Source organism: Zootoca vivipara, chromosome 3 (genome assembly GCF_965207765.1).
Source record: "Zootoca vivipara chromosome 3, rZooViv2.hap1.1, whole genome shotgun sequence".
In the NCBI taxonomy this organism is placed as follows: Eukaryota; Metazoa; Chordata; class Lepidosauria; order Squamata; family Lacertidae; genus Zootoca; species Zootoca vivipara.
The window spans coordinates 108792489-108805756 of NC_142586.1; the positions used below are offsets into that span (position 1 = coordinate 108792489).

At 42.5% G+C, this 13268-nt stretch overlaps 1 protein-coding gene across 6 annotated transcripts in view; it reads right to left on the bottom strand.

Annotated features, from left to right (window-relative positions):
* The window catches only part of CCDC88A (coiled-coil and HOOK domain protein 88A), a 90630-nt gene that overhangs the window by 61912 nt on the left and 15450 nt on the right, over positions 1 to 13268 (bottom strand). For all 6 annotated transcript variants that reach the window (XM_035110947.3, XM_035110948.3, XM_088667424.1 and 3 more), the window contains one exon: positions 2619 to 2727. In XM_035110947.3, the coding sequence (XP_034966838.2) occupies positions 2619 to 2727 (109 nt within the window). The remainder of the gene's footprint in view (positions 1 to 2618; positions 2728 to 13268) is intronic.

The following is a 13268-nucleotide window of genomic DNA, read 5'->3' on the forward strand; positions in this document are numbered from 1 at the left end:
TGATCTCCTGCAATGATTTTGCAAAGTTTTTTGCAGATAAAGTCGCTCAGATTCGGGAAGAGGCAGACTCCACCGTGGGAGCAGGGCCGGGGCGGGGGAGTGCTAGAGTCCTGTCTAGTCAAGTTTTGTGGGATCAATTTCAATCTGTTACCTCCGAGGATGTGGACAGGCTGCTTAGACGAATGAAACCAACCACCTGTCTCCTTGATCCTTGCCCATCCTGGCTTATAAAAGCTAGCCAGGAAGGGCTGGGCGATGGGCTTCGCGGGTTGGTAAATGCTTCTCTCCATGAGGGAGCCTTCCCAGACCCGCTGAAAGAGGCGGTTATTAAACCGCTTCTTAAAAAACCATCTTTAGATCCGGCCAATATGGCCAACTATCGCCCAGTCTCAAATATTCCATTCTTGGGCAAGGTGATTGAGCGAGTGGTTGCGGAACAACTCCAGGCACGCCTGGAAGAAGCGGACCATTTGGATCCCTTCCAGTCAGGATTCAGGCCTCATCATGGGACTGAAACTGCCTTGGTCGCACTGGTCGATGATCTCCGGCGGGCTAGGGACAAAGGTAAGAGCTGTTTCCTTGTTCTGCTGGATCTCTCAGCGGCTTTTGACACCATCAACCATAACATCCTTCTGGACCGTCTAGAGGGCTTGGGAGCTGGGGGCACTGTCATGCAGTGGTTCCGCTCCTTCCTCCTGGGCCGTGTTCAGAAAGTGGTGGTGGGGGATGAGTGTTCAGACCCCTGGGCGCTCACTTGTGGGGAGCCTCAGGGTTCTGTCCTCTCCCCCATGCTTTTTAACATCTATATGCAGCCGCTGGGAGAGATCATCAGGGGGTTTGGGCTGGGTGCCCATCAGTATGCTGATGATACCCAGCTCTACCTCTCTTTTAAATCAGAACCAGTGAAGGCGGTGAAGGTCCTGTGTGAGTGCTTGGAGGCGGTTGGAGGATGGATGGCGGCTAACAGATTGAGATTGAATCCTGACAAGACAGAAGTACTGTTTGTGGGGGACAGGAGGCGGGCGGGTGTGGAGGACTCCCTGGTCCTGAATGGGGTAACTGTGCCCCTGAAAGACCAGGTGCGCAGCCTGGGAGTCATTTTAGACTCACAGCTGTCCATGGAGGCACAGGTCAACTCCGTGTCCAGGGCAGCTGTTTATCAGCTCCATCTGGTACGCAGGCTGAGTCCCTACCTGCCCACTGACTGTCTCTCCAGAGTGGTGCATGCTCTAGTTATCTCTCGCTTGGACTACTGCAATGCGCTCTACGTGGGGCTACCTTTGAAGGTGACCCGGAAACTACAACTAATCCAGAATGCGGCAGCTAGACTGGTGACTGGGAGCGGCCGCCGAGATCACATAACACCGGTCCTAAAAGACCTACATTGGCTCCCAGTACGTTTCTGAGCACAATTCACAGTGTTGGTGTTGACCTTTAAAGCCCTAAACGGCCTCGGTCCGGTATACCTGAAGGAGCGTCTCCACCCCCATCGTTCTGCCCGGACACTGAGGTCCAGCTCCGAGGGCCTTCTGGCGGTTCCCTCATTACGAGAAGCCAAGTTACAGGGAACCAGGCAGAGGGCCTTCTCGGTAGTGGCACCCACCCTGTGGAATGCCCTCCCACTAGAGGTCAAAGAGAACAATTACCAGACCTTTAGAAGGCATCTCAAGGCAGCCCTGTTTAGGGAAGCTTTTAATGTTTGATGGATTTCTGTATTTTAGAATTTCTGTTTTTTTGGAAGCCGCCCAGAGTGGCTGGGGGAACCCAGCCAGATGGGCGGGGTATAAATAATAAATTATTATTATTATTATTATTATTATTATTATTATTATTATTATTATTAGAAATAATGGCCATTTATGACACAAAAAGAGACAGGTATACAAAAAGGTGTGGACATGCGCCCATCAATGGGGAGAGGGAAGACACCTAAATTAGTTACCACTCTTTCACAAAGAGATGCTCTTTGCACCTCTCAGCTGTTTGAATGGAAGTGTGGGTTGATGTTCAAGCCCAGCCAACAGCAAAGAGAAAAGCAGTCTCTCATGCACTGTGGATTTTTGTGTGGATATTTGTAGGGACCTTTCATGTCCACCCATGTCTCCCAGGGCACCCTCAGGCATTGTGTTAGTGATCCCTGGTTAAATGTGAATCAGCAGAATGCTAATGCACACAGCTTGCTTTGCTCCTCCCCAACTGTTGGCACGCCATCAGAAAACAAGCCAATTTCTAGCTTCTCTAGACATCCAAACCTGGGCTCATGGTTTGTCTGGATAGTATCCAAGTTTGGATCTCTCGACTTGTTTGCCGGCTGCATGGTAGCAGCAGGAGCATGGGTAGAGCAAAGCAAGCACAATATTAGCTGCATGCACCAGCACAGTGAGCTCTTTGGGTAAACCAGAGTTTACTTTTAATCATGTTTTAAAGTTACCTGCTAACTAGCTCACTGTCAACTTCAAATAGAGACATTCTGTATCATTATGGGTTTCTTAGAGGGAGAAGAACAGCAGCACAGCAAACCAAATTCACAATTTAGACAATTGTGTCTATATTAGCCTAGCTTTGTCCACAAAACACATCTTTACAAATGCTTTTTAAAAGAAAGAAAAATCACTTACCTGATAGTATGATTTTATTTGCTTCACCAAAATAGATAAATTTTGAATTCGAAGTGATGCGTCATTGTTGATTTTCTTATTTACTCTTTGACTAGATGCCTTAGGGTTGCTGAAATAAAACATACGGTAAAAGTAAATGAAAGAAAGTTCATTTAGTTGAAATTCACGGAGGGAAATTTATGTGTCAGCTAAGGAGAAAGACCAGTTACTAGTTACTCAAATATATGCCAGATTCACAAACTTTTTGGGGGGAGGGGGGCACACAAAAATAATGCAAGCACTTGGATATATTACTGTGCTCTCATATTTATTGAACCTTCAATAATTTGTTTATACCAGGCACGTCCAACAGGTAGATCGTGATCTACCAGTAGATCACTGGATGCCTGTGGTAGATCACTGGTAGATCACTGGCTCCCCTCAAAGAAGCTCAACAACTTTGACTCCCCTAAGAAAGGTCAACAATTTTGACCTGAACCCCTAAAAAACGGGCTTTCCTCCCTAAAAAAAGCTCAACCTGAACCCCCAAAAATGTGGGTAGATCACTGCCTGTTTTTAACTCTGTGAGTAGATCGCAGTCCCTTGGGAGTTGGCCCCCCCTGGTTTATACAAACAAACAAGGCTAACAACAAAGAAGGAAGGCTAGATAGACAATACTTGTGTTCTCAGATCCCTTACATGTGTCAGGAGTACAGATAAAAATACTAGCTGAAAGCCTCAATTCCACTGCTGTAACTAGGGCTGCAAGGACAATGCTATACAAGTATATGGATAGGGAATACTTCAAAATATGATTCACAGCTCTCATGTCTGCCATTCTAGGTAAGACTTCTTAGTAAAATACAGTCTTCCTAGCCTCCATTCATTCAGGGAGGCCAAAACCTATAACTCCTGCTACATTTGTGTATACAATCTGAGATATCCCATGATGGCCAAGGGATAGCCCAAGCAAACTCCTTTTTAATTAAAACTATGCCAGCCTCCAAATGTATATGGATATGAGAAACTCAATCCATTGATTGTGCTGAGAAGCCTGTCACTCAGTCCCCACCTGCCAGTTCAAATACCATAAATAAGGAATACGGTACCCCTATTCCTTTGTCCCAATCTCTGACCATCTGAGCAACCCCACATCCAAGTGTACTACTGAGACTCACTCCAATAATCTTTCATAGATTAGTTGGTTTTTCAATGTTTGCTTTTTTTTCTTAAGAGTAAAATTAACCCTTTCCTTAGACTTTTAGATCTACTTTTCATAAAGTATGCAGTCCCAACACCTTCCCCCCCCCAAATGTTAAATGTGTGACGCTTAAAGTAACAGCTTCATAATGAGTACCGGCATCTTTTTTTTCTAACACAAAAAGCACTGAGTGCATGCATTATGCATATGGGGAAAGAACCCTCACCCCAGTTTACCTTAAGTCCACCTCATGTGCAAAATTTGAATTGGTGCAAGATGAAGCAGCAGATGAGGAAGTAGCAGAACCAACTGATCTAATATGCTGCCCCTTGCATCAATTCACCTCTATAATTTTGGAAGCTCCTGGGCAAGAGGCTTGATAAGCAGGTACTCCAACAATCTCTTGCCCCAAGAGCTTCCAAAATCATAGAGCCAGCCTTGCCGAAAGTACTCAGCACATAGGAGGCTACCCACTGCATCTGCATGATTAATGGCTCTAGCCTACTGGAGAACAATTCTGACATGTCTCTGCTTTGTGTGTAATTAGATCAATTGCTCCTGATAGAGATGGAGCAGAATTGGTTGCCTTTAGGGAAATGGGAACAAGCTACTCTATTGGCTTTTCTTTCTTTCAAACAGGAAGCACATTAAGAATAATTAACTCATGCAGAAACACAAGGGACACCTCTACCAGTGGGTAGCTTTTGTTCTCACACATTCTTAAAAAGCCTCTTTTCTGGTTGTGAAACTGTGTGTGTCCAAAATTAACTCTGGGGGGGGGGGAAACATGTCAACTATAAGAAACATTACCACAGAGGGAGGAAAGGGTTCAAATGTAATAACGAAAACATCAAAGCTCCAGAACTCAGGAAGCAGAAAAGAAGAGCCTCACATAATTTTTAAAGTGTATCCCCCCTAGCTTTCACCCTCTTCCTCATAGCACTGTATTAAAATTAATCACAACATGCAAACAGCCATGAGATTCAGATTAACATTTCTTCTACTACAGTTTCCTTCTGATAGAGAACACTGCAATATTGTTATTACCCATTTTTTCAAACTTGACTTTATAAAACAGAAGAACCAATACAAGATGCTATGTAGAACCAAGAAAAAGGTGTTCATATAATTAATATTTGATGGAAATGCACTCCAAGAGATAGTATTATTTATTAAACTTACCGGTATTAGTTTCCCCCCCCCCAAAAAAATGTAACTCAAAAGCAACTTAAAACACCAGTAAACAAATAATGCATACATTCAAACCAGAATAAAACTAAAACATGGTATTATACTAAGAACCAGCACCTAGGTCTCCTGATTACATAGCTTCTATCTGTGTGTCACCTACATAAACTAAAAATAATTGCGTAATATTTAATGGAATTCACTAACATAAGATATGGAGATCACCACTAATTTAGATGGGATTAGCAGATGCGGGTGGCGCTGTGGTCTAAACCACAGAGCCTAGGGCTTGCCGATCAGAAGGTTCGAATCCCTGCAACAGGGCGAGCTCTCGTTGTTCGGTCCCAGCTCCTGCCCACCTAGCAGTTCGAAAGCATGTCAAGTGCAAGTAGATAAATAGGTACCACTCTGGCGGGATGATAAACGACGTTTCTGTGCACTGCTCTGGTTCACCAGAAGCGGATTAGTCATGCTGGCCACATGACCTGGAAGCTGTCTGCAGACAAACACTGGCTCCCTCGGCCTATAGAGCAAGATGAGCACCGCAACCCCAGTCATCCGCGACTGGACCTAATGGTCAGGGGTACCTTTACCTTTACCTAGCAGACTTCACAGAGAATAAGCCTAACATCACCAGCTACTAGACATTATGCCTGTATGCTACTTTCAGGATCAGATGCGTAGCTAGTGGGTAAGAACAACAGGAGGCTAGTAGTTAGTAGTACCAACATGTTCTGCTTGTGGTTTGCTACTGTGGAACATAGGGTACTGGATTACAGAGGCCTTTGTTTGATTCAGCAGCGGCAGACAACAAAACCAAATAAAGTCTTACCTCAGGTTACAGCCGCTTCAGGTTGTGTCTTTTGGGGTTGCGCTCCACGCCGAACCCGGAAGTACCGGAATGGGTTACTTCTGGGTTTTGCCGCGTGCGCAGAAACACTAAATCACACTTTGCGCATGCGCAGAAGTGCCGAATAGCGACCCACATGTTGCGAACGCTGCAGGTTGCGAACGTGCCTCCCCTGCATGGATCACATTCGCAACCCGAGTGTCCACTGTACCAGTAAGTATTTGGATACAAGTTGTAAATTGTATCGGCTTTTGGCAAAGCTTTTCAACCTAGAAATGCCTCTTTTAGATAGGATGAGATGGAGAGTCTTGATTCCGTAGTAATCAAAGTGTAAATGTAAAGGCAGCTACCATCTCAGCTGTTACTGATCAATTACAGCAGAAGGCCCAAGTCTTTGTAGCAGTAGCTACTGCTAGACAGAGGAAATAGCTTTTCTTGGCAGCGGTCAAGGAAGGATCCCACAGAAATTCTAGAAGCCAAGACATGCAGCTGAAGAAAGCTCTTCCCATGAGTCTGGCAGATGTGAGTAGGAAGCATCAATTATTTCTGGTCCCAGTGGAAGGCCAACATAACTTAAAACTTTAAACTTGCAGAACTGCAAATAAATAATCAACACACTACCCAATAAGGCAGGAGGATAAAAAGAAATCAAAGTGCAGTTGTGTGATGTTATACAATACTGAACTCTATTTATTCCCTGCACCCTCTCCTTTCAACAGTGGCCCAAGGCTTTTGAATCAGTTCCCAGCAGAGCTGTAGCAATTCGCCCCTTTATTAACCTTCAGGAAAAATATAGGGCTCGCTTATTTAAGCAAACATTTGGGATCTAAGCTGCAGTTATATAATCTGGTTTACTTGGAAATTGGACTATTTTTTCTCTTTAAAAATTGTTAGCTGCCTCAAATTGTTAAAAGGGTGTCATTCAAATGTTTTTAAGAAAGAAGGGTTTAGGTTGCAATTCTTCACACTCATGGAACAAGCAGGAGGGGTGGGGCGCAGTGGGGAGTGACACACACATGTAACCAAAAGTATTTTGAATATTTTTACCACCGACACTCAGCTGAGAAGGCAAGCAGGTTGTAAGTGGAAAAGCAGCCTGTTCATGCCACCATGTACACTGCTTCCCACCCCCAGTCACACACGTGTTGAGAATTGCTGCTTTTTAAATATTAAATTTATATACCACCCTCCATCAAAGGATCACAGGGCACTTTACAGTATAAAAATACAAAAATACATACTATAATAACAAAGAAAACAACAACTCCACACACAGTTTAAAAGGTCATAGTTTGTTTAATCAGCCAAAGGCCTAGGAGCAGAGGAATGTTTTCACCTAGCATCTAAGGTATTTAATGAAGGTGCCAAGCGAGTGTTCCTGGTGAGACCATTCCATAAACAGTGAGCCACTGCAGAAAAGGCCCCATTCTCAGGACTATATAATTCTCTGGACACCACCTGAAATCTGTAGATTTAAGTTGTAATCCTATACACAGTTAGCAGCAAGTCCATTGAACTCAACAGGACTTGCCTCTGAGCAGACATGCATATAACTGCTCTTGGTTCTCTGCAAACATGTATTAGACTCAAGTTACAAAACCTACAGAGGTTCAAAGGGTTTGCTCCTGCTTAAGTGTTCTTAGGGCAGTTCAGATCACCATAAGGATAAATAATAATGGCAGGGGACTTCCTCCTCCTCAGGAAAAGAAACCCATTCGTCCAGTTCTTGGTTTATTTCTTCTTCCATTTGTTGGAGAAGCACTGCTTTAAATTTCAAGTAAATTATGTGATTTCTATATTGGCATTTCTCTTCCCCAGTGATGGGCACTGCATGTTGCATTTTTAAAAAATATTCAAGCTGTATATATGGAATACACTTGCTGCTGAATTATGAGAGGCCATATCAGTATTGGCATTCTACTGGTTTTTGAGGACTCACCTGTTTGCACAGACGCTCCCTTGATTCTTCAACTTAAATCTGTTTTTAATTACAATACTGCTTTAAAAAATCACTGCTTTTGATATATTAGCAATGTCCAGGTAACACTATGTATATTCCTCTGAATTGCAATCTTAGAATTAGTAATTTTAGGATTAGCAAATGTGCATTATTCACACTATTAATTATTAATCAACAGTGAAAATCTGAAAGTGGGAACCATGTTTCAGGTTATGAGTCATGTGTGCATCTGGACCAATTGAAAATCACAGTGGCTCTAGATGGCTGTTCTATTTTCTACTAAGCCAGGCATCCCCAAACTTTGGCCCTCCAGATGTTTTGGACTAGAATTCCCATCTTCCCTGATCACTGGTCCTGGTAGCTAGGGATCATGGGAGTTGTAGGCCAAAAGATCTGGAGGGCCGCAGTTTGGGGATGCCTGTACTAAGCTATCACTAGTGGAGAAAGACTTAGAGGAGTAGGAGGACCTCAGCCTCCATGCATCTTGGACTGCTTCCTGAGGTACGGTATATATGCTCTAGAGTAGGGTGGGGAAAACACATCTCAAAACAAACATAGTAACTTATTCGTGGTGTCCATTGAATTTAACAGTGTAATAAGTGATGCTACTTTTTTTTTTTACTTTTCAGTTCATATTCTCAATATTAAAAAGCAGGATCACTGCTTCTGAAATATTTCCAGTATAAAAATAGACCTACACTTTATGGGATTACAGAAAAATATCTGCATGAGACAAACATAAGTTGCCAGTGGCAATCTCGAAAGTCACACTAAGGCAATGAATCCTACATATCTGAATAGCTCCTTTTGTAAGGTGGAAAATGAGAATGCTTCACTGGCAAATAGCCTAACAAAATAGGGCAAATTTGTCTAGAAGTCAATAGGCAGCCCAGCAGTAAAAGATAGCCTTAAGCAATTTTACATTTAAAGGCAACCTACATATGACAAGTTACATTAATTTCAACAGGGGGAAAAACAGACAAGAGCACCCACAATGATAATACATTAGTTCAAAAAGCATAGTAAATAGAGGGGAGTCTGTTATTCTCAAATACTACCACCACTATAAACTACAGATTCAGACATCACATAATCAGGGATTAGGTATCTTTTTCATGCAACAAAATATATCACAAATAAATATGAAGCCATTAAGCTATCATATTTCTAAATCTAACCAGACAGCAAATCAGTTGTGTCTTCTCTTGCCATCTGTTCAATGACGGTACTTAATGATTAAACCAGACTCACTTATACTAAATTATTAATTTTAAAATATATATTATAGTACAAATACAACCTATATTAACCACATAATACATGATTTGCTTGAGCATCCATAGCTCTGCGAGACTGACATACGAACTACATCTATCGTTTGAGAAACACTCTTGTGAAAATATATTTCTAAAGCTGCAGACCTAACCACACTAAAGAGTAGTAACTCATTGGCATCAATGGGGCAAAATTTTGAGTATACATCATCATAATTGCAGCTTAAATGTCTCAGAAGGCCACTAATTTCTACATATCAAAAACCTGAAAACTTTAATGTATTTCAACAATGCTTCATAATGTCTGCAAAGATACATTTTCAAATTATTTTATACATGGTGGATACTAAAATCCAATACAATAAACTGATCACATTGAATATGTCCAGATATAGCTGTAACACAGGCATCCCCAAACTGCGGCCCTCCAAATGTTTTGGCCTACAACTCCTATGATCCCTAGCTAAGAGGACCAGTGGTTAGGGATGATGGGAATTGTAGTCCAAAACATCTGGAGGGTCAAAGTTTGGGGATGCCTACTGTAACATCTTTCCCTCTTCAGATTCATGACTTTCAAGTACAGTACTGGTACAAAAGGGCAGGGCTTTTTTTATTCGGAACTCAGGGAAGTGTTCATGATGAGTTCAAGCACCTATTTTTCTAGAAAAATAGCACTGCTAAAGGGTACACTGAAACATTACATTTGTTGGAAGGATGAATGCATAACTGCAAAGTATTTATTTGGCAGTGAAACTCTTGACCTAAAAGACTCTTGCCCAAAAGAGATAGTCTTTCAGTATCTCTGAAGGACTGCCTCTTGAAAGTTATTAGTGAAATGGAGGCTTCCGGTCTGTCGCGGCGGAGAGAAGGACGCAGGGACTTCGCGCGCCGAAGTCCCTGGCCTCGCGGAGGGGGGGGGAAGTCCGCAGAGCGAGCGGACTCCCCGTAAAAGCACCGGGTAGAGAGTCCCGGTGACTCACGCGCCCAGCGGCTGCTCCGTTTTGCGGATCCCCCGCTGCCCGAGAGCTCAGTAGAGCGATCGAGAGCCGGCGGGGTGGAACCGCGGGAGCCATTTTGGGCTATATCTTACCTCCGAGAAGCGAAGCTCCGAGTCCTGACCCGGCAAGCGGCGGATTCTTCTAAACAAAATTAAAGGTTTCCATAAAGTAAGTGGAATTTTTATTTGGACTTTAAAATCACCAATTGGAAAAATAGGAGAGACTTTAAAGAAACGGAAGTCGGTCTCTTCCTAATGGCAAACCGGGAGGCGCTTTAAATAAACCCAAGCCGAAAGATGAAAAAGTTTCTGGGACGGTGGACCCGAGAGAAAGAAAGACTTTTTTGAACCTTCTCAGCTCCCGAGTCCGGCACCCCTTGAGGTACAGCATTATTAAGGGGAAGAGTGCTTTGACAGCTGTCAAAAGCTGTCAAACTGTCAAAAGATCGGGTGGATTTATTGCATTGCTGTGAATAGTAAAAATTGACTGAAAATGTGGTAGAACTATTTAAATTGGAATTAAGAATGGATTTGTGATTGAGTTAAAGACAAAGGAAAAGAACAGCCAAAATGGAGTCGATCGTCTAACAGGAAGGAATTTTCCAGCACCCTTTGCTCCCTATCTCCTGTTTGTTTGCGGTTAAGAGAAGTATGAAAACAAAGTATTCTCGAGCCTTCCAGGAGGCTGTGCTGAACTATCTACAAACATGGGAGGACATTTACAAGGAACGGCAACATCCCAATTTACCATCAGTAGAGGCTGAAGTCCAAGTTCAGGACTTAGAGGATAATTTGGATTTGGAGACTGTTGAGTTTGAGACTGTGTGTGAGGAGAAACAACCTGATGAGAATCTTGAAGGGGACTTGGACTATAAAAAATATGTTTGGGATGAAGCAAAGCATGAATTTCAAAAGGAAAAAAAACAAGCAGAGCAAGAAAATGAGAAGCAAAGGAACATGAAGATCAATGGAACTGAAGACCCTGGAGGGGCTAAAATGTGGGGTGGTGTTATTGAGGGATGGGAAGGACAGGGGCAGGGGAGGACAAAGGCCTGGAGATGGAACTGGGAAAGAACTGGTGTGGGGTGAAAATTTTAGTTAAAAGGTTTTGTTTTGGCTTTTGAAAGACGGTTTTCGAAATCTTGGCTTGTTAACGGAAATGCTGATCCAATTGGGGGAAAAGACTTAGGGAGAGGGGATGGAGGGTAAAAAAGTAAAAAAAAGCTGTGTTTTCTGGAGGGAGTTAGAAGAATGGCTGAGGAAAGAATTTTTAGGTTAATACTAATTTTTGTGAGTTCAGATAGGTGTCTGGGCAGAGAGCTGCTTATCCTCCTCTCCTTACTCTGAGGCACCCAGTGGCAGGGGGTGCTCAGAGGGGAGAGGAGGGGGTGGAAAGAAACCCAGACACAATAATGGAACCTTGGAAGTGCTGTGCCCTACGGGTTCCTCTTGTGGCAGGAGGGGGCCTGTGGGAGGGCAGCATGGAAAAGGAGGAGGATTAAGTTAACATTATAAGAAAAGGATTTTGAATTGGAATAGAAAACCCGCCATAAGTAACTAGAGATTGTCAGGAAAACCAGGAGGAAGAGTATCGAGGAAGTCACAATTATAATGTTAAGATAATAAGAATTGGGAAATTATATTTTTTCCCTATTGTTGTTGTGTTTGTATTTGTTTAAGTATGTTTATGAAAGAGCTGGGGGAAACCAATCCTCAGAGCTCCTCCATTCCTGTCCTTTCAGTGGCAGGGAGGGGATGTGGGGGGAGGAGGGAGGGGGGAGGCCAAACCCAACTTATAATGGACCCCTTTGATTCTTAACGCACACGGGTACTACCGGTGGCAGAGGTGGACCGGTGGGTGGAGGGAAAATGAAGGGACAGTGCTATATTGTATGTTTTGTTTGTCTTGTCTGTATAAAATTAATAAAAATTATTATTTTAAAAAAAAAGGAAGCCGCCCAGAGTGGCTGGGGGAACCCGGCCAGATGGGCGGGGTATAAATAATAAATTATTATTATTATTAAAAAAAAAAGAAAGTTATTAGTGAAATGAATGTAAAAACTTGATTTGAAGATTTGTCAAAAAGTGAAGTATTTGGGCACTTGGATCATCCCAAAAAATATAAACCCATTTCAAAATAATTATACAAAAAATTGGTTAGAGATAAAAAATAATCTTGAAATCTGGAGCAGGTTAAAGCTTTCATTTCTGGGTAGAATTTCTGTCATAAAGATGAATGTCCTTCCTAAATGAATATTCTTATTTCAAATGATTCCAGTGCTGGGTGACGCGGGCTGTCTCAAGACTTGGCAGAAAGGGATCTCTTAAGTTTTTGTGGGAGGGGAAAAAACCCAGAGTCAAACATCTAATATTAATTGATATAAAAGATAGAGGTTTTTCTCTCCCCGACCTGAAACTATACTATGAGGCAGCCTGCTTCACCTAGCTGAAGGAATGGTGCACTCTGCAAGATCCTGACCTTCTAGATCTGGAGGGATTCAACAATTGATGGGGATGGCACATATACTTCATGTACGGAAGAGCTAAAATACACAGAAATTTTATGAATCACATAACCAGGAGTTCACTTTTTGCAATTTGGGAAAAATATAAGGACTTGTTAGAACCCAAAGTGTCATGGTGGACATCCCCAATAGAAGCATCTGCAGTTAAAAGGAAGAATACGGTACTCAGAAAATCTAGCCTACATATAAAGTACTCCTTAAAGAGGAAGACTACCAATTAAAGTTAAAAAGCTTTGAGGAGATAAGAGAGCATGTATCTGATTGGTTCCAGTATCATCAATTATTTGAAAAATTCAAATTCAATAAACAAAAGGGCTTTGCAACAGAAATTTCCAGATTTGAATTGGAGTTAGTAAACTCCAAGAGTAAAACCCTTTCCAAACTGTACTGACTCCTCCTTCATTGGGAGGTCAAGGAGGAGGGGGAGGTCACCGCGGCTATGATTAAGTGCTCACAAGACTGGGTATACAATAAATATGTTCCAATTGGAAAATTTGTGGAAAAACAATTAGAAGTTTACAACTTGTTACACCCTAGGAATTTTAAAAAAATGCAATATAGATGGTACTTAACACCATGGAAGCTTTCTAGAATGTATAAAAGTGTCCCAGGCAATTGCTGGAGATGTGCAGAAAAACCAGGCACTTTTTACCACATGTGGTGGCAGTGCAAGAAA